Source organism: Gavialis gangeticus, unplaced genomic scaffold (genome assembly GCF_001723915.1).
Source record: "Gavialis gangeticus isolate Ggan-Ray unplaced genomic scaffold, GavGan_comp1, whole genome shotgun sequence".
In the NCBI taxonomy this organism is placed as follows: domain Eukaryota; kingdom Metazoa; phylum Chordata; order Crocodylia; family Gavialidae; genus Gavialis; species Gavialis gangeticus.
Genome location: NW_017729022.1, coordinates 108765050 through 108787050, shown reverse-complemented (window position 1 = coordinate 108787050; position 22001 = coordinate 108765050). Strand labels below are relative to the sequence as shown.

General features: G+C 43.0%; 1 protein-coding gene across 6 annotated transcripts in view; it reads right to left on the bottom strand.

Moving 5' to 3' along the window:
* The window catches only part of ETV6 (ETS variant 6), a 199593-nt gene that overhangs the window by 119180 nt on the left and 58412 nt on the right, over positions 1-22001 (bottom strand). For 3 of the 6 annotated variants that reach the window (XM_019515951.1, XM_019515953.1, XM_019515955.1), the window contains one exon: positions 6310-6436. In XM_019515951.1, the coding sequence (XP_019371496.1) occupies positions 6310-6436 (127 nt within the window). Of the gene's footprint in view, positions 1-6309; positions 6440-22001 lie in introns of all 6 variants that reach the window. The other 3 variants (XM_019515950.1, XM_019515952.1, XM_019515954.1) reach the window with 1 other exon arrangement.

The window sequence follows — 22001 nt, the reverse complement described above, 5'->3', positions numbered from 1 at the left end:
CCCGCGGGGGGGCCCCCCCCCCCCCAAACGCACGGGTGGTGGTGGGGGGGGGGGGGGGGGGCGCACTGGCCCTGTCAGGGGGACCATGTGCATGCCCGTGCATCCCCTGCCAGTCGCCTATGGCAGACACAGGGACAATGAACTAGGCTCCTGATGGAGTCCCTACTGGCAGCATGGCTTTTAACTCCCTGCATATGCATGTGCCTACATGTTATGCCTCACAAGCCAGGCTTTTCTTGGCCCACAGGGCACAACCCTTCCAGTTGGGCCAGCAATAAGAGATTATTTTGTCCATGCCAAGAGCTTTCCTGCTAAAGTAGTGTTAAATTAAATGTCCTTCTTTTAATCTCTTCAAGCCTAGACCCTTGTGCTCTAACCACTAGATAAGTGGTTCTCAATTTAAGACTCCAGACACCCCTCAGAAAATGCCAGCTCTAACTTTTCACTCACTTTTTTACTATAGAAAAATAATAAGTCTTTTCACATTTAAAAGTGGTAATAGTATGTGTACCCGATGGCACCCTTAACAGAACCTCACAGTACCCTAAAAATCACCGCAATAAATGCAGGCTCTCTTTGATAAAAATGCTTAATAACTTACTACAGTAGAGACCAATAAAGATCAGAGCCACGTTGTACTGGGCACTGTACAAACACAGAGGAGTTACCAGTTTCTGCCTTGGAGAGCTTACAATCTAAATAGACCAGACAGAGGCTGGTCAAATACACACGTAGAGCGAATAGTATGGTGGCCGACAGCATAACAGCTACAATTTTGCATTTTCTTGGGTTGGATTCCTTTGGGTTTAGTGAGGAGGGATTAGCTAAAAGTGAAGAAAAAAAATTATTTAAAAAGAAGAGGATGAGGGGAAATGTATGAGCATGTAGTGGAGGGTAAGAGGGGTAGGCTTGGAGTGCTGAGGTGAAGATGTTGGCAGGGTAGGAGCAGGAGGATGTGGAGCAAGCCAACTCATTGGCACCTGGAAGCAAAAAGGCCAAATCCATGTCATATTAAAATCATGGAAGCTCAATCACTTACTCCAGGATTCATCCCACAGTCATTAATTTAACATTCTGGACAGCTCTCCCACTCCCTTTGTCTTCTGTAGCTTTATTTTTATTTCCCTGAATGTGCGTCAGTCAGTTTTGTTCCACAAGGATCCTTCCAAAGCAAATATTTTTATTGCTCACTGCTCTAAATGTGGCTTAGGGTGAAGGGCTTTTTTTCTTCCTCCTTCTCTATGTACTTGAAGTTCAATGCATTGAATATTCTAGTAACTAAACAGCAATATGTCTAATGTTTGGAAGCAGCTTTTCCTGCTGCTAGCCAAAACTAAAAAAAAAGAAAAAATTAACAGGTGCCAAAGGATTAATAAAAGTAGTAACACAATTAATAGATCCTACATAGAAAAACAGATCACAGGCCATTGTGACAGTGTTGTTGTGTCTCCTCCTCCCCCTAATTGTTTCCTGCATTCCTTTGAAAAATAAAAACAGTTGCACTTAAAAAAAACAAATGATGCACAAGAGCAATAATATGTAGTTGGGAGTAATGCACTCACAATAAACTGCTTTCAGGTCCAGCAAATGCCTGTTTTGCTTTAGTGTCTTCCCAACCCAACAGCCCTTTGACTGCCTCCAATACTACTAAGAGCTGCATTATGGCTTAGTTAACACATGAATCAGGCAGAGGTTATTTTCATACAGCCATGTGTCACATGAGCAGAGTGCCTGAGACTAAGTGCAGGACTGAGCAAAAGCAAAAGGTCTGATCTTGCCCAAGACAAGAATCCAAACTACTCACGCAGAGAGAGATGCCATCAGGTGCATATAAAACACTCACTGTTATTTAGCACTTCTCACGTATATTTCTACTGTAGAAAATTAAATCAAGTACCCTTTTCTTCTATCACCAGAGGCAATGGAACACACTATTATTAATGTTGCCTGCTGCTGTATTACAGTGACACTAGCATGTTTAGATGAACAGGAGACCCGACTGGAAGAATATGAACACATCTGGGAAGTCTTACAATACAGCTACTGTTAGAAAGCACTGAAGCTCAACAGATCCAATCACAGGCTAGACTACATCAAGGGCCAGACCCTGAAAAATGATGAACACCTGCACCCGACTTTTGAAGAAACTGGGAGCTGCAGGTACTCAACCTGTCTTATGAATAAGCCCTAACTAATTTAATTCGCTCTTCTCTTCACAGCCCCCAAGAAATAATACTTTGCATTATAGAGCATTGATTTAAACATCCCTCTCTACATCATGATGCTGTTGCAACAGCACCTGGAATACTGCATTCAGTTCTGAATGTCTCAATAGCAGATAGATTGTTGGGAGTTCACATAAAAGCAACAACAAAATATTTTTTTTAAGAGGTCACAAATGATTGATTCAAAAAGAGTTAACGCATGCAATTTGCCTCACTGACTCCAAGGTGTGATCAAGAAAAGAACTGCTTAGAGAACATGGAAACATCTGAAGGAGTTTCTTGACAGCGAATGCATCCACACATGCACTTTACTGCAGGGTCGACTAATTAGCTCTACAGTAAAGAGTCACTGACTACACATGTATTAGGGCATAGTAAACTAATTAACTCCGTCATAAGATACAACTGTTGAAGACAGATATTAAATGAATGACTGTGGGATGAATCCTGGAGTGAGTGATTGAGCTTCCATGATTTTAATATGACCTGGATTTGGCCTTTTTGCTTCCAGCTGGCTTGCTCCACATCCTACTGCTCCTACCTTGCCAACAGGGATAGTACTGTCTTACAACAGAGTAATTTACTGCACTGAAATGCACATGGTCAGCCTAACAAGCCGGGGGAGCAGTTTATTCCAACTCAAACTGCTCCAGAGTTTACTGCTTCACATTAATTGCACGTGTAGATGCACCCAGTGTGACCTATTATCTTGTGGAGTCAGGAAAACTCATTGAAACTGCAAGGATCTGTAAGAGCTGGAAGGCATCACAGGTCCTTTTCTTCTCTAGCTTCAGTATTGCTATGCCTCATGCTGTAACATCTTTATAGTACAAAAGATGCAATGAGAATGCCTGCCTGGCCCATTTGGAACATCCTATTACAGTTGTTGTGCAGTAGAGGTTGTGGAAAAGGGCAAATACAGGACGGTTTTATTTTTTCAGGTTAAAGAAATAAAAAGCTGCTTTCTCTGCAATTCAGCACCTAATAAAATACACAAGAGAAGAGGGTAGGAATCTTAACTGTATTTGGTTAATGTCATATGACTGGGAAAAGCCCCGTTTAGTGGCTGTGACTTGAGCACAGTATCGCATCTCCTGATGGCCTTCAGAAATAATGAAGAGGGAGGGGGTTGAGGGAAGATCCATAGTTATCAAGTGTCAGCCAGTTTGAAAAAATTAAAAGCAAAGGGGGACCCAAACCAGACCCTAGAACTGAAAACACTAAAAAACTTTGTGGATCTGGACCAGATATTTATAGCTACCCCTCATTTCTGTAATGGCATGAACCAATTTCCTTGACATGAAGTGCCCTGCCTTGAGTTTGAAAAAGTTCAGACAGATTCAGATATCGTGGTCTCATCTACATCTCTAATAGAAAATGGTCCAGCAGAATTTTTAATTAAAAAATACTCCCCACAGATCACTTAAATTCTGTAACTCAGGGTGGAGAAGGTGCTTTGTTATCTCTGTAGAAAGCACTGGTGAGATCATTACTGGAAAAGTGCATTCTGCTCTGGAACCCTTACTTTAAAAACAGATGTCACAAATGGAAAAGGGCTCAAAGAAACATACCAGAATGATATGAATACTGGAAATTGTGCTATACACAACATTTCATAAGCCCACACTCTTATTCAGTTTATCCAAGGAAAGGTTAAGAGGTGACTCAATCACAGTTTCAAAATTCCTATATGGGAAAGTAACTTTTGATAGTATCTAGGAGGAAAGGCCATAACAAGAGCCAATATTTGGAAGGTAAAGCTCAATACATTCAGACTACAAAATGGGGCATAGGTTTATAACTATAAGGGTAATACTCGCTGGAACACATCTAATGAGGTGGTCGAATCTTTATCATCTGAAGTCTTCAAATCAAAACAAGAAATCTTTCCTGGAAGACATGTTATGGGTTAAACAGAAATCCCAGGTTTTATGCAGGAATTACTAGGTGAGGCTAGAGTAATAGTGGAGGTCAATCAAGAGTATCATAATAATTTTTTTAGCCTTAAAACTCTATGAATTAATATCTCCAGAGAAAGGAATTCCATTAAGACAGTCAACAATTATTATTTGTTGAGAACTGAAATTACACCCTGCAGCCTGCTGAACAGAGAAGACCACGATCTCTGCTCCATATTGCTTACAATTTCTATGAGACAGGCCACAGATGTGGTAGAAGACTTTTCCCAAGATGCTTGCTAACTGGTCTTCCCTGGCATTTCACTGTACAAGAAACTGGACAGGCGTAAGAAATATTTGTGGCGGGGATACCTTCCTGAAAATTTCAACTTATGTAACTATCCAAGTCAATCAAAAATCAAATAAAAAATCTTTTGGGTCAAAAGTTCTCCATTGAAGGTTCACACTTGGTCTACAGCGGTGGCTGCACAGAAGTGATTTGAGTGATGGCTGGCCCAGCCTGCTTCTTTCGTGGCCAGAGACCTGGGGCCTGCCAACTTAGTTTCGTTACCAGATCCAGCTGGGAAGGCAGCAAGTGAGTATAAAAGCCAGCAAGAGACTTGGCTGAACAGAAAGGAGACAGCAAACTAGAAGATTGGCTTCTGTAGTAGCCTCTGAAGCAGCAGAATTGAAGGAAAGGACACAAGTGCTGATCAAGGCATGGGGAAGAACCTCAAGAACCTGTAGGCCACAGTAAGCAGAGAAACTACCCTTTGCTTTGATATTTTGCCCACATGTAGTGATGAAAAATAAACCTGTTCCCTGTTAGAAACTTCGATTGTGGCTGTGAGGCTTTCCTGAAATGGGGAAACTGGCCAGTAGGCTTACACACAGGCAAGCAGCTACTTACACACAGTAGGTACTGTGTGACAGGATAAAGGGGAAACTGAGGGCTAGTACCAGATAGGTGGTGCCAAAACAGACAATTCACACATTCTGTCCCGAAAGCTAATCAGATAGGATCACCTGAGCGAATGGCTGTACAGGAAGGAGAAAGAAAGAAGAACAAATGAGCAAAAATAGGTGGCTATCACAGGTAAGCGCAGGACAGTAATTCTTGGGACAGAAAGAGAAGAAGAACAGGATTTCTAGATGCACCAACAAAAAAAAGGCAGGGGTCTGGCTAAGGGATGCTAAAGAGGCATGCCTAAAGGAAAATTGAGGATAGGGTTTCTCATGCTTTATAATACCATGGATATGTTTTAAAAAGACAGTGTCTTATGGACTACTGCCCTTCCAAAATCCCATTCTACACTACGTGGCACTGTATTTGCCACCAGACTGTGATTAGCTCCTTGAATAACAGTAGCACTGAGACCTGGTGATTGCTGAACTAATGACTGTATATGAGTGTTAAAGTTGGATTTGTTTCCTTTCCCAAAAGGAAAATTCTAGTGTCTCCTTCCCCCCATCCCACCATTTCACTCCTCACACCCCAAACCTTCATAGCCACTGCCCCAACCTACTCCCCAACAGCTACATCATCTCAGCAAGGAAGCACCTGGTCTGGCCTCACAATCAGCTCCAGTCCTGGTCCTAATGTCAACTACATACCACTCCTTTCTCCCCGCCAATGGAGGGAATGGTGCCCTAGAGGATGCCACTGGGATCACTTCTCTCCTTTCCATTGGCCTTTACGTGCATTCATACTTTCCAGTGCAGAGCCCAGGGCAACTGCAGGAGGAACTGGCTGTACCATGTGGCCAGTGACCACTCTGTTACTACCACCAAAGAAGTTCCTTTCAGCTGGTCACACTTGAAGATTTGCTAAAATAGAAGCCACAACACAGCAAACAGCTAAATCGTGTCAGGCTTAACCAAGCAAGAGGGGCAGTTTGTTGAATCAATGGGCCAAAATCATCCCTGGTTCAACTCTGCTGAAGTAAAATACTTCTGGTTGGATTTGATCCTCTCCTTTTTTATTCCCCCCTTGCCACAAGAAATAACTCAAGCACATATGACAAGGCAGAAAACAAGCTTTCACCATATCTCAGCAATTTCCTCAATTAAATAAGTGATAAACACTCAGCAACTAGAACTTGTTTAAAAGATGTCCCCTTGCACACCAACCTGCAGAACATGTACACCCTTCACCCCACCAGCTTAGCCACCCCATTGGTACTCACGCAGGTGTGCAGGCAGTCTGATCGCATCTTCCTCCATCCTGATTGCTCGAGGCACTGGGACATGTAGTGGTGACGATGAAGTGTAATTTGGTACTGGGCTCGCTGGAGGCGTGTATGAAATTCTTTCCTGCTGTTAAAAAGGAGGGAGAGAGAGAGAGAAAGAACAATGTGAACTTTGGAATAGAGGTGTGAAACTAAGACAGGGGAGGGGGAAGTGGGTGGAAGGAAGGAAGTGTGCATGTGTGGTGGGGGCGAATAGCACTTACTATGCACCAAACTGGCCAGGGAACCACACAGAGTATCTAATTTGTCCACTTGCTGTATAGCTCTGCAGAGGGGGGGGGAAAAAAAAAAAAAATCAAATCTCTAGAAGTTCCAAGCCTGCAAGTTGCAGCCAGGGAATAGAAAGCTTTTAAGATGATTCTTTTCATCTCAGAAAGGTCCAACAAGTTTCCATGGATTTTCTCAGAAATTTGCTGGAGGAGGAAAGGTAAATGACACAGAAGCAGGGAGACTTGTTTTAAGTGACTGTAAGTGTGTGTGTGTGTGGGGGGGGGACTGGGAGGCTTTAAGTCACTGTAAACCTCATGGCAATTCTGTATGTGTGCGCACGCGTGCATGCACACATTAGGCATAACTGTTCTACAGAAACTGCTCAAATGACTACATCACATAACAGCATAACTGCAATGCTCTGGGCATTAACATTAAATATTTAGCACTTTATATTTTCAGAGCATTTTGCGCACATTAAGTAATTAGTTGCTTTACTGTAATAAATGCTATTGAAGCATTATATTACTTGACCCTAATGTACTTGCTGCAGAATACTGCAGGATTTCCCCTTCCCCGCCCCAAGTTATTTGCAACTTTTTAAAGTAAATTAAATTTAATTTGCAACAACAACAACAACAACTATCAGTCAGGAAAATGAAAGTAGATAACAGAACATTCAAACAGTTTAGAGGCGACTTGCAAATGTCATGCTAGTTCTACAATTGCGTGCTCTTGGTTTTATTTCCTAAAATGTCTGTAAAGAAATCTAAGACTAAAATTTCATCTGATCTGATGGAAAAATTGCTCCATATTCTAAACATGTGCTGTAATCACATCACAAATTATACCCTTTGTAAATAAACATAGCCACAATTTTGCAGGAGCATAGAAATCATTATCATATGCTCCCTGATGATTATGTAAGCTATCCCAAAGCTGTGCTGCTAACGTTTCACGATAGTGCTGCAGCTAGCCGGGAGCGCACAAAAGCAGCTACATTCACATCAAAGCTTCTGCAGGAACACTTTAAAAATGAATGCCACCACATACATTCCCCTTTCTCACCACAGAATGTGGGAAACAAAAAAGAACAAACTTACTGGCAAAACAACAGGAAAAAGTAAGATCCATTATAAACAATAGTGTTGTCACCAAAGTGTGATATGGAACTAGAAAGACAATGTCATGGCTTTCTGGCACTCTGTCCCATGCACACAAGGGACAAGAGAGTCTTCCTTATTCCTGACAACATGAATCAAATGGTAATTAAAAATGCAAAAGCAGAACATTCCAAGGGGGGGCTTGACAATAAAAGAGAATTGGAAGTATTCAACTTTGTACCCTTCAGCCACTGCTTCAAACCAAGTTTAGGTCAGTCTGGCCCATAGGCCATATCCTATTCCAGGCACATAGGTGTCCCTGAATAATAATTAATGCAAAAGGGTGAATGGTCCTCCTCTTCATTGCTACTTTTTATGACTTTTCACAATGGTGGTATGTTACAATTGTAGAAGTGTTAATGTTTTTGCAGGGCTTTGAGCAAGGTAGAAGATCACATTTAAGTAATACCCAAATCCACTTAGATGCCTCATAGGTAGAACAGGATCTGGCCCATACCGTCTTTTAGCTGCTCAGTCATGCATATACACATTAAAGAAACAATTTAGTTTCAGCCCAGATGCCCATCAACAAAAATCCATCTTCTAACAACCACAATTACAATAACTGGCAACATTGCCAGTACTTAGAGCAGAGGCATCAAAGACTGAATGGGCACAGAGAATGAATAATCCCTACTTGCAATGTGCTTCTTGTTCTGGGGTTAATTCATATACCATCTTCCCTCCAAAAAGGCTGTGGGCAGTTTATAATAAGATTAATTATAAAAAACAGGGAAAAAAAGTTCAGGTAAAACAGTATATAACAAAACAACTCCCCTAAGCATTATTCCAGAATTTGACCCCTGCCTGTTAAACATTGCCCAAGTAAAAAGGTCTTGCTATGCTTCTGTTGTAAGAAATGTTGCTAGGCACTCTAGCAGGGCATGTGGGAAACCCTCCACTGTCAAGACCCTGGCCTCTCCCTCTTTTGTGGAGGAATAAGGGCCTTCACTTCAGCATCTTTTACCATGGCTAAGTTTACAGAGGATTACTAGCTCAAGAGCTGGGATATTCTTTTGCTGGGGATATTCAGCAGGTAAGAAAATGGCTGGAAAAATCTACATGTAGAAGTTGACTGCTATGCCCTGAACTTGTGCAATTTGCCCTCCAGCCAAATATGGCCGACACCGAGCTTCGTGTTCCAATAAAGTCCATGCCATTGTACCCAGGGGAAGTTCTGCACTTTCGCTGGCATTTTACATCTTCTGAAAGTCAGCATATGCGTAACAAATGGGGAGCTGATAAAAAACGAGACCAACCACTTCCTTGCACTTCCTGCTGTGATCCTCAGTTCAGATATCTGAACCGCATTACAGCTGGTGATGTTGCTTATTTAATATGATATTTATTTTTTTGAGAAGAGGGAACCCTATCAAAATAAAACCAAAGGATACCTGCCTCTGACAGATGCACTAGAAGGAAAAGGGGAAAGAAGCAGCCTCTTTCACCTGAAAAGCAGGAGACAGACCACTGCTGTGAGCTCTGCTAGCAGCCTCAGGTCCCATTTCATGCTTGCATATGTTAATGGATCAGGGCTTCACAGAGGAGCACCAACAGCCTGAGAAAGGCCTTCCCACTGGACAACAGTGGGAGGGAATGCTAGTAACATCTACAGCAGAGCCCCACTACTCTCAGCATTTCCATCAACACCCAGGAGGTGTTGCATCATATATGAAGACATAGTGCCTCAAGCCACCACTGCCTTTCTATCTACATAGCTTTACCACTAAGGTTAAGCACAGCCAACGGTATTTTAAACAATATTTATAACCAAAAGATGCAGTTTCCCACAGACTTTTAAAGAAAGTAAATGCATCTGATCCATTGTTTTCCACCATTCACAAATTCAAGGTAGGTAGGAAAATGTAACAAAAATTGTTGTTATAAACATTGCAGGAACTGTGGCTTTTGTCACAGCTGACATCTCCATTATGCCGCAGAATACAATCGTACGGTGTGAATCAGCCACAACTGTAGGAGATAGTCTCAAAGGCCAAGATGGGAGTTGGCTGACCAAAATATTGTTTTGTGGTTTTGAAAATTTTCTGCTCTATTAATACTCTGCATTTCTTCAGTGCCTATAATCCAGTGATCAAAGCACTTTACAGTATAATTGAGGAGAGCCCATTTTTACAGAGGGGAACCTGACTTAACAGAAAGAGTACAGTAAACATGAGCTAAGCCAGTGGTTTTCACACTTCCTAGAGTCATGGAACCCCTTCATATCACTACTTCTGCCATGGACCCTCTACCTCTAACCTAAAGATTGAGGTGGAACCAGGCAACCTGGCTCAGCAACAGCAGCACACTGTCTCCCAGCCCACTCCTCCACTGGCCCCAGTCTCACTGCAGAACCCCTGATGACTTACTGTGGAACCCCAGTGTCCCACAGAACACACTAAGCTAAGCAACTGCAGAGTTAAGATGCCTTGAAAAACAATAGCTAAGGTAACCCTAGGACAGCCTTTACATCTGGATAGTTATGACTGACCAGATTCTCAGTGGTGCTGACCACTGAGACAAACACAGATCATAAGTGACTTGGCCAAGTTCACATTGGGCACTGAATTTTCACCATGAAACACTGCCTAAATGTATAAATGAATGCATAAAGCAGGGGTGGGCAAAATGCAGCCTGGGGGCCAGATGTGGCCCACCAGGCCATTCTAGTTGGCCCATGGGGCCCCTAAAAAATTTAGAAAATTAATGTTTATCTGCCCTGGGCTGCCCATCATGTGGCCCTTGATGCCTTGCCAAAACTCAGTAAGTGGCCCTCTGCCCAAAATAATTCCCCGCCCCTGGCATAAGGTCACATCTAGCTACTGAAGGCTAGTCAGCCAGGTTCACAGATGGTATAAACCGAGTTCCTGTTAAGTCAACACACCTATATGGATTTATACTAGCTAAAGACTTTGCCTGGGAAAGTCTAAAAGAGGTAAATGCCATAATTAGCGGAAATGGAACAGTTCAGTCAAATTAATTCAGTATTTTCCTTTGCATTGTCAGAATCAGATGATGAGATTCTGTTCCTAACTCTGCCACTGACTCGCTGCACAAGTTTGGGCAAACCATGCAGTCTTTCTGCAGCTAAGTTCACCCACTGGTAAAACCACCTTTGTTAAGAAATGTGAGAGACGTAGTTTGAGATGGTTGGTGAAGCATGCTATAAAAGTGGCAAGGAATTATTCTGGGCCAGGCTCACAACCTGATGCAATAGTCTAACAAGACTGAATATTACAAGTACAAAAATAAAAGATCAGCCCTGAATAACTGCAATCTACAAATAACTTCAAAATAGCAATTCCATAATAATTTTGCCTGTGGCTGCAAGTGCATAGGAGGATGCACAGGCTGGCATGATTCCTACCGTCTTGAGAGCTTTTGGAAGACATCCCTTCAGCTCTCACTAAGCCAGAAAAGTTTCCAGGGGAACCTTACTCAGATTAAAACCACTTCAAGAAAATGGTCTGGGAGACTCCTTCTCTGGGTCTGCTTCCTAGCCAGGTCCTCCAGCAGTATTATCTAGTTAACCAGCTGGATATCAGGCTTGCTAAATGCTTTGGGAATATTTTCAGGAGAACACTTGAACACGTGCACATGTTTAACTTTAGTGGGATTTAATCAACACTTAAGTGCTCTGCTGGGTAGCAATGGATTTAAGCATGGCCACAGGAACTTCCCTGAATCAAAGCCTAATACAGGACCTAGTCTTCACATTCAATTTTGCTCCCTTTCTGTCAGAGTGCAGTGCTACTGAAAAGTCCTTAAATCAAAAGGCCCAGTCTTAAAAGTGAGGTAACACACAATCTTCATCCATGAAGCCTACCTCGCATGAGTATTCATATCCAATTAACTAAACTCCCAAAGTCATGTTACAGCATGCATTGCGTTCAGCCTGAAAAACTGGGATAGATCCTCTGTGGACAGAATCTATTTTGGTAAAAAATTCAGGTTAGCAATGCAAAGTGAATAACCAAGGGACAATTCAGACAACGCAAAATATTTTGCCTTTACACTGTTGAGTTGTTTTTGAGTTGGCTTTTTTTGTGAAAAATTCTAGTATATTTTGTGTTTTTATGAAAAAAATCTGTAACTTGGGGGGTGGGGGAAGTCAAGTGAAAACAAGCAAAAACAGCTTCTCACCGCTACTAGTATAAGGCCCTTTGATGCTGCAGGCCTCTCTCTGGCTTGCAAGCTGATAGTCCTATTTCTGTTCCCACACCAAGTCCTCACAAACTGCATGCACAAAGTAAATACATATTTTTTGCAGAAGTGAAACAATTGCTGAAGAAAACGTGTTACAAAAAGTAATCCCAATGACATGACACTGAAGCAGATGGAAAAATTAGTATATTGCAACTGAATACTTTGGTACCCAGGAGGCACATGTAAACCATGCAACAGCATCCAGCCTGTCAAGATGGCTGATGTGGTTGATCAGCCCTAAATGTGTATATTAAAAGGCCCCTCCTCAAGTCCCAGATGGAGAGCGTGACTGTGTCCGTCACTGCAGAGAAGTCAATGCCACTTCTACACGTAATGGTATTACAGTGTTCAGGCCAGCTAAACAAGAGTGAAAGTTTATTTCTGCTTGCTACACCATCTGCTGACTTGTTACCCTATGTCCCTGACTCACAGTACTTCCTGTTTACCTAGCCCAGAGTTTCCCAAATCTTGATACCTGGGGCACACTGTTTTTTTTAGATCAAAATTGGCACACGCTTCACTCCAGGGCCCAGAAATTACATCCATCCATTTTATATATATGTATTCCATATACATATAATGTGGATAGACAGACAAACAGAATGAGCTTTCTGGGCCTAAGAGTGAAGTGTGTGCCAATTTTAATCTAGAAAAAAGTGTGCCCCAGGTATCAAGATTTGGGAAACGCTGGGCTAGGTAAGCAGGAATATAAAATGTGTGTATATTCCTGCTTACCTAGCCCAGAGTTTCCCAAATCTTGATACCTGGGGCACACTTTTATTATATTATATATGAGAGGGAGACTAGTATGCACCAATATATATATTTCCCCACAAAAAACATGCAACATATTCCATTTCCCTGCAAGAAGAAATCATACCAGTGCTAAGATACACTTTTAAAAAAAATGACACCAAATACATCCTTCTCTAAGCGAAGGATTAGTTTCTAGACCACTGGTTCTCAACCTTTATAGCCTCAAGGCCCCCTTCTGTAACTTCCCTGAATTTCAAAGCACCCTAGCTGAAAAACCACTGAGCTAGATTTAAATTCAGAAAAGATGCAGGGGTGTGGCCTTGAGGCTAATAAACTTGAGAACTACTGATCTAGCTGGTGCCACTTAAAAGTGGTTAGGGCAGGACATCACCTTGCTAGACCCTGCTCTTTCCACTGTCAGCCCCATCCCACCCCCTGGTCTGTTCCTCAGTTAAGGCAAGGGCAGCCCCTTCTGCTGAGGCTGCTCCTGCAGAATCTCACATGCCAGCAACCACCCTTGCGGCCCCCACTTTTGGCCCCAGGTACATGGGAGGACTGGAGGGGTCAAGCCAGACTGCAAAGCATGGATCCACCTGCTCACCCACTAACAGCCGAGTGCACAAGGGAAGGCAGCAGCACAGGCGGCACTCCTCAGAGGAACAGCCACAGGTGGCACTGGAGCAGGCACATGGTACCAGACAGGGGAGGACAGCATTTACCTCTTCACAGGGAGCAGGATCTCATGTCACACTAGCATCACTCTTGTAGCACACCCTTTAGGAATAACTGACCTAGCCTTTCAAAAGGGTCAAGTATCAGTCCTACCTGCCCACTGAGCATCTCACTACTAGGTGGAGACACAGTAATGTGGGTTTAAAAAAAAACAAAAAAACCCCCAACCACCGCAGTATGCAGGGCCAATGACTAAGGGAAAATGGAAGATGAGCTGCACCATCCCCCTTTTAGTCTCACAGATGGTCCCATCTGGGTGAGGTGACACGCTGCCCTCTAGTTACGAGCAACACTACCTGTCAGTAAAGCTTCCAGCATCATCCATACTATCACTACCAACCTCATATCACTATCACCTACTGTGGTATCATGACCACCTTATGCACGTGAAATGCTGGGCCCAGAGATGACACTGGCATTCTGGCCATTCTCTAGTTAGTAGCACAGGTTTGAAAAGAGACCTCCTAGGCAACAGCAGACAATCATTACCTGAAAAAAACCCCAGATCACCACTGCAAACCCTCATCCATAGCTAGTTGTGGGGAAACACCGCTCCTCTGCTATGGGATTGGAAAATCCCCTTGAACAAAAATTTGTACTGGGTAAGGGAGCCATCAGTTTCTAAAGTAGTACATTTTTAGCTCTCTTGGCTGTAAAAGTAAATGTTCCAAACACAAACACAGTGCCCTTTGCCTGACTGCACAGACAGAGTATTGCCAGCTCTGTTAGCAGCTGTAAGAAGGGATGTGTCAAAAAGGCAAGTTGAGGCTAAAGGTGGATGCCATCGCTGGAGAAGCTGAGGCACTAGGGAAAGGAGAGAAGGGTTCCCTGACCTTGGGCAGGGGGTACAGAAGGCATTGATGTGTAGGTTCTTCCACAATGCTACCTTGGCAAACCAGGAGAAGGTGGGGGGGATACATTTAGAAATGCAGAATCCAGCCAGCAGGAGACCAGGGTCTTTGGGTTCAAGGAGCAAGGTGTATTGGACTAAAGGGTGTCTGGGCAAATGGGGGCAGGTTTTGGGAGAGCAGGTTCTGATCTGGCAAGCAGCACTGGGTTTTGGGTCAGGCCCATAGCCTGCACATGCCAGCAGGGGAGGTGGGGATGGCGAGAGGGAGGTGGGAAGAGACATGGGGCACAGAAAAGGGAAGCAGGAGCTTTGCAATTTGGAAATACAGATTAAATTCCCTTCTGTCTCCTTGTTAATTTCTATAGCAGACTTCTACTCAGTTTTGATCCCATTAATATAGCAATTCACATGAAATCTATAGAAGCATAATCAGCACACTATCAGAAATTAGAGAAATTAAAACAAACACAGCTCCCTGGAATGGACCTTATGCAAAGCAGCACTGAGAAAAGATTAACATCTCATTTCCTGAACACAGAGAGCAGAGATTGTTTTAGTGACCTTAGTGAGTTCATGGAGTTCAGTTCCTCCCTGCCTCCTTCCTTTAGACTGAATCTGAATCTCAAAACACTAGGGCAGGAGAGATATGCCCTAACATCTCATTCCCTGCTACAGTGAATGCTTGGGTAAATGAATACAACAGAGATGCTCCAGTTCATCACAGAAGGGGAAGGGAATGAATGCTTTTCCCAAGATTATTACAGCCACTGTTCTAATTAAATTAAAAGGCTACGGACAACAATATTAACACATTCAAGTGTTGTGAAAAGCTAGCCCACAGAGGTCAATGCCATGGTGGAAAATGCCGTGATAGGATTGCATTATTGTCTGAGTACTGCACAAATGTCTCAAAATCAGCAAATACAAACTAAGAATCTCACTAGAGGAACTCCACACACATATTGCTAATAAATCGGGGGGGGGGGGGAGAAATGGTTTTGGAGACCACAAACAAGGGAAAAAAAAACAAAAAATCTCACTAAAGAAACCCCCCCCAAATATTTCTAAAAAAACGGGGGGGGGGGGGGACACGGTTCTGCAGACGAAAAAAAAGGAAAAACAACAAAAAAAAAAAAAAATCCCCCACAAGAGCCCCCCCCACACATTTGCAAAAAAACCGGGGGGGGGGGGGGAGAATGGTTCTGAGGACCTAATACAAGGGAAAACTACAATATAATATTGAGGCAAAGACTTCAAGAGGATTCCAAAAAGGACTAGTCATTTATATGAATAAGCAGATCGCTATCCATAGGAATCCTAGCCAGCATGCATAAAACTTAGGAGGAAGACAGGTCCCAGCTCACTACTAACCAGCACCTTGCACCTGCTCCTCCTGCAGTTCAATGTACTGGTGCAGAATGGGTGTAAAATGCCATCGACTCAAAATGGGAGAACATTATACACACTTTGCACTGATAATAGCACAAGGGGAAGGTGAACTGTGAATAGGTCCCGGTGCCCCTCAAGTTCCAAGGCAGAAGTGAACTCTGAATCATCTGTCCGATGCTATGAAGAAACAATCTCTTCCCCCTGGCTCTGTTCCATTGGCATGTGATTTCAAAATTTCCCATATAGGGACTTTCTTGCACGTTCCCTTGAAGTGTGTGCTACTGGCAACTACCAGAGGTGGGATTCTGAAAGAAAGGTCTACCATCCTGATCAGAACAGCCTCTTTGTTTCTTAATATCCAGTTGCAGTGTGCCTTTAAACCAAAGCATTTAGAAAGGCCTAAACACAGACTCTACCATTGTGGGAGGAAAAAAGCCCCTCAAAAAACAGAAGTGTTTTAAAATTACTGCAGCTGAATGTCTTGGATGATAGCAAAGACAGTGCTCTCTGTAGATATGAGGGCACAAAGCAACTATCCAGGTATGCAAAATTGTATATTAGAAGTATGTTTCTTAGTGTATTTTTCCTGTTCTCTCTGCAAAGGGGAGCATAGGTGAACAAACCTATGACTCTTGCCATATGGTAGTTACACAATATCACCTGTATGCATGGGAATTCACACCCTGAACGCCCATTAATGCTAACGAGAATCGTGTATACCTGGTTTCACTACAAAATTTCTGGAGGCCATGAAACTACAGCGTGAAGACTGAAGGGACAGGTTTACAACCAAGCAAAGGGGAGGTGCCCATATCACATGCTAAGAGGCAGCAGCACCCTGTAACTGTTACCCCAGTGTTGTGCTGAAATGGCAACTCCTGCTGCGTACTGAAAATATCCACAGGTTTGTCATCATAATTATCTCTCTGGAAGTACTGGAGTTGTTTTTTTTTTTTTAAGCTAATCACTTCTATGAAAAAGTTAAATTACATTGCCAATTGTTCTAGAGCAGCAGTTCCCAAATATTTTCACAGACTGTCATCGCCACACACGGCCTGGTTCACAGTCCTACATCTTTGTAGCAGCAGCTACAGCCATCTTGCAGATGGAAGAGTAATCTTAGGAAAGTATTTTGTAAACTTTTAGCTTCTTTTAATATATGATGTGCTCCTGGAAGCAAGGAGGAAAGTCAGAATACTGTGGAATGGACACTCAAAAATGCAATTAAACAAAGAATTGTGGCATACAGGCCACTTTGCAATAATATTACAGAGCCTGATTCTGATCTCAGTTACCTGTGTAAAATGAAAAGTCACTTTATATTTTGAGTCAGAGCTCCAGACTTGCTTCAGCACCAATTCAGAATATGGCCCAGAGACTATTTTTCTCAGCAGAAACACCCACATTTGCTCTCCACCCCACAAAATCTATTACTCTGGACCTTAAAGTGAAGAGTGGATATAAGCATATCTAGTTGAAAACAATGTGCATCATGGAATGCAGCAATTATCTTTTGTCTGATATCATGTGCAAACTGTGACGCACCCAAAATCCAACGTACCTGCTTTAAAAAAAAAAGAAGTTGTTTATATTTAATTATACACACCTCATGCCCACACAACTTGAAAAGAATACCTCTCCACAAAGCACATCTGTCAATTGTGAAAGACAATAAAAAAATACTGATCATCCAGAGCTTCAGGAGATGGTATTTAAAAAGAACTTTTAAAACCAGGGAACTGTGCTAGGACTGCCACTGCTGCACTTCCATTGCAAATAAAATAAACTGTATATAGTGAAGTTGTCCAGTCTATGCACCTAAGTTTTATCCCAATAGGATAGATGTCTTTAGAAATCTGTCCACCAGGAAGAAAAGAATGGTGCCGATATGTCTCAGTGCCTTGCAGTATTTCATGACGCTTAAGGCTTCAGTTATAGTTTTCAGGACAATCAAACCAGAACTGAACGTCCTGTGAAATTCACAATGAGTTTTAAACTATGGGGAGCAAGGCTGATAACTGAGACCCGTATTCTACCTGCGTTCCTTTTCCTGGTATTGCCACTGTGACCTTGGGTAAGTCACTTGGTCTTTTGTGTCTCAGTTTCCCCTTCTATCCTTGTCTGTTTTGTCTACTTAGACTGCTAGCAACTTGAGGCAAAGGTTATCCCTTGCCATAGGCTTGCACAATGCAGATATAGTCCTGGTTGGAGCCTTTAGATCAGTGGTTCTTAACTTTTTTGGACTTGAGGCACCCCTCTGTAATTTTTGTGAATAGAGTGGTACCCAAGTTCAAAAACTAATTTATATTTCACAGTGCTTCCTTCCTTGCAGAGAGGTCTGGTAATGGGGGTGGTGGATTGGCCAGGCAGGGACAAGCTTGAGCCTGCCCTTATCTGCTTAATTTTCTCACACCTCACTCATCTACTCACATTTTGCATCACCCTTCAAAGGATCTGCCAGTAACTTGATTAAGAATCAGTGCTCTACATCAGTGGCTCCCAACCTCCAGGCATAACCCAAATCAGGGCCACAGAGGGTTCAACCCTTGCTCCACCCTTCCGGCTCTCCCAGAGCACAGTCTGTGTAGCTCTCACCGTTGCTAACCCCCATGATTCCAGCCCAGCCTGGGCTCCTTCCTAATAATCTCTTACCCACGGTGGAAACACTGAGAATTTAATACCATTAGACATGATACGAAGTGTGCCATACATTCTTTAATAACAATTCCTCTGATCAATTAAAAGAAAATTGCTGCCATTGCCTCTTAAACTTTGATAAGCTAAGTCTACAGACATAAAACTAATTGTTTCCTCTAAGGACATATCAGAAAGCAGAAAGAGCTGTGAAAAATAACTTTCTTTGCGTTGACTGTCTCTATTATGCAGAATCTGTATAATTGGAGAACATCAAATCATAACCTTCTCCTCGTAGTTATAAGTCTCTTTCTCTAGGATCCTTTCCAGCCTCTATAAACACATGAGGACTACAAAGCCAAGAAATAGTGAATCAAAGAAAAAAAAAGAGTAAATCAAGACAACTGGTAAAGTTTCACTTGGAATACTATGCACCACATAATTCTGAAAATAGAAATAAAGCAATGAAGAATAAGTATTCAGAGTCAGAAGGTCCAGCTTACATAGAAAGAAAAAAGAAGCTACAGAAACAAAGGGAGAGATGACAGATCTATTCAAATCCTCAATCAGAAACAACAATAAAGGAGGAGAAAGACACAAAATGTGTTTCAAGAGGGCAAGTTTAGATGAGATACGGGAAAGTGCCTGAATTATAAGACACAATGGCCAAGTGAAGCTGAGGTATATCAAAGATTATTGCTGAAACAAGATATGTAGGAGGGCATGACAGAGTTAATTTGTTCTCAGTGCCCTTGGTTGGCCAGAGAGTCCTTCTATCCCGATCTACCATTCTCAATCACTATTCAAAACCAAAGCAAAGGCAATCAAGGAAATGAAACATTCGCCAATCAATATACTAGCTTAGTTTAATTGTTTACTTTCTTCTGAGCAACTTTAACCATCTTGGAAGAGAGCCTGAGACAAGGTAAAATCTTTATTTCCCCATCATGTGGGGTCCTCCCAGCTCAGAACTGTGGGTCTTGGCAGGACTTTAATACGGGAACTTTGCACATAAGTGTACACACACTGTCACGTATGGCATAGAACACCAGAAACTTTAGCTTTCATCTGTCTTTGTAAAAAAAGGTTGCTGCTTCCTATTCAGCCAACCCTTTTAAAAGGGATGGGCGATAAGCCTGAATTTAAAAATATGCTCTGTGTTCCAGGGGCAGCAACGGGGTCAGATGATGAGACTTTATTAGATGCTTTCTCCTCCATTAATGCTGCACACTCTAATGATTTGGCCATTACCATTAACAAATCTGCAGTGTCCCTGCCTGAAGCTAATAAGTAATGAACTGAGCAGGATGAATATTTTGTTGTGTAAGGAGTACTATTAGCAACTGTTTCCCAGCTGCTCTGTAAATGAGAGATGCCTTCCAGGTATTACCCATCCATGTGACCTGGTACATCCCACGCAGTCTTTATTCACTCACTTTGGAGATTCCATGGGCACTCCCAGTGCTCAAAAGTGGGAGAAAGAAAAAGTGGATCATCTCCTGTCATGTAGCAGTGCAGGTCTGACCCAGGGAGCAGAGGAGAACCTGTTGGATACAGACTACACAAGAAAAAGCAGCCCAGCAGAAAAGGGTTGAGTAGGAGAGATGAGGAGGAGAAGGAAAGGAATGGTGGTGTTAGGGCCGAAGAGCTAAAGCAAGCATCAGGAGAACTAGGTTCTATTTCCAGTTGTACCACTGATTTATCAAGTCACTCAGGGTAAGTCACTTCACTCACCTGTACTTTGATTCGCCCAGTTGAAAAGACAATAGAAAGCTTAGATATTTGTTCAAGGCTAAACACATTTAAAATGGTCTCATTCTGTGCCAGCCATTCTTGTACACATTTTATGTCTTGAATCTCTCCTCTCCCCCTTTCAATCTTTGCATCACATTTGCTTTCCTTCCTCATGCTATTGTTGTTTTGTTCTTTTTGTACTTTTCTAGATGCGTGTTCTGACCCTGCTCCTGGCAAAAGAGAAGTGCCGATACTCTGGGTATCCTCTGCTCATTTTTGCAATCAAGTATTCATGATTCATAGTTCAGCTAAATCCACAGGAAGAGCCCATCAACCTTGACAACAAGTTTTCCTGCTGAATTGAAATGGCCTTACTCTACAAAGGATAACAGTAAGCTTAGGAACTGAGTTGATCAAGTATTGGGTAAATTATAAAGCCTTCTTTGAAGGGAGAAAAACAGTATCGCTAAGATGTTACCTCCAAACCTAGCGTGAATCACTATGTAAGTCTGGACATGATCCTGTTACCATCACAGCATCTGAACACTTCCCAATCTAATCCCATAATAACCTCATCATATTCCCACGAAGTAAAGTAGGTTATTTAACCCTATTTTAAAAGTGACAGGCCAAAGCATAGAAAGATTAGGAGACTTGCCCAGGATCAGATAGGAAGCCTGAGACGCAGCAGATTTGAACAAAAACCTGGTGAGCCCTATTCAGGACCTTAAAAGTAACAAAATAAATCAGTTACCACCTAGAATCCCTACCAAGACCCCAGCTTCATTATACCTAACTTTTAGGCTAAGTGCAGCCAATCAAAAGCCTGAGGCTGAATTGATTTAGTCTTTGCTGATTAGTATAAAATACAGAGATTAAACCAATAAGCCAATGAACACACATTCACTTTTGATTCAGGAAATGTAGCCACATGCCTGCAGTGGCTCAAGCCAGAAGCTGGGGGGCACTAGAGCATGCCTGCCAGCCACTGCCAAAGGGAAGCAAGCCCTCCAAGACTTTCCCCCCCTCTCTTCTGGAACAGAGGGGGCATGGGGGCATCCACCCCATGCTCTCACTGGATAGGGAGCAGGGTGAGGGGAAGGTAGTGGCATTGAATTCATAAAAGCTTGAACTAAAATATTTCGCTCTCTGAAAAACTATAAACTGAAGAACTATAAAATGCAGTATGGGCTGTGTGCTCATTTACTCTTCCTGCTGCCTCTGAGGTCTCTAGGATTTGCAGTCCACAAATCACAGCAGCAGGACTCTCAGGGTTGCTCATCACTTCCTGCCTTCAGGTGCCTCTGGGATTTGTAGTCCACAGTTGCAACCAGCACTAAGTTTTAGCAGGGCAGGACAGAGGAAGGCGAGTTTAACCCCCCCCCCGACACCAAACCCCAGCTGGGGTTTGCCAGGGGCGGGGGGTGGGGGAAGTGAGGCAGCCAGTGAGGCCACTGAGACAGTCTATGGAACAGAAGGGCGGGGCCAGCCCTGCTCTCTGGAACAGACAGCACAGCCCAGCCCAGAGCTGCAAGGCACGCTGGGATGCTGGGGGACACTGATTTAACTTAAACCAGGAAGGGGTCTGGGACAGAAGTTTCATAAACCAGTTTGACCTAAATCAGTTACATACAACCAGGTTTAACTTAAGCCAGTCTCTACAATTTTGAAACTGGTTTATGTGCACTGAACTTCTATTCTGTTACAGGTTTAAACCCATTTCTGATCACGTAAACTGGGTTATGTGTAACTTCTGTCCCTAGCCTTATAGTGCTAGAATCTCAAGGCCCCATCCAAAAACCTGTCTATTCAACAGCAACAGTATATCGCAGGGAGCATGAACAGCGCGTGCCTCCAACGAGGGGGCATGGCTGCAGTGGTGGGACCGTGGCGGCGGTGAGAGGGGAGCTCCCGCAGATGCCACCAGAACTGTCAGCAGTGGCGGGGGGGGGGGG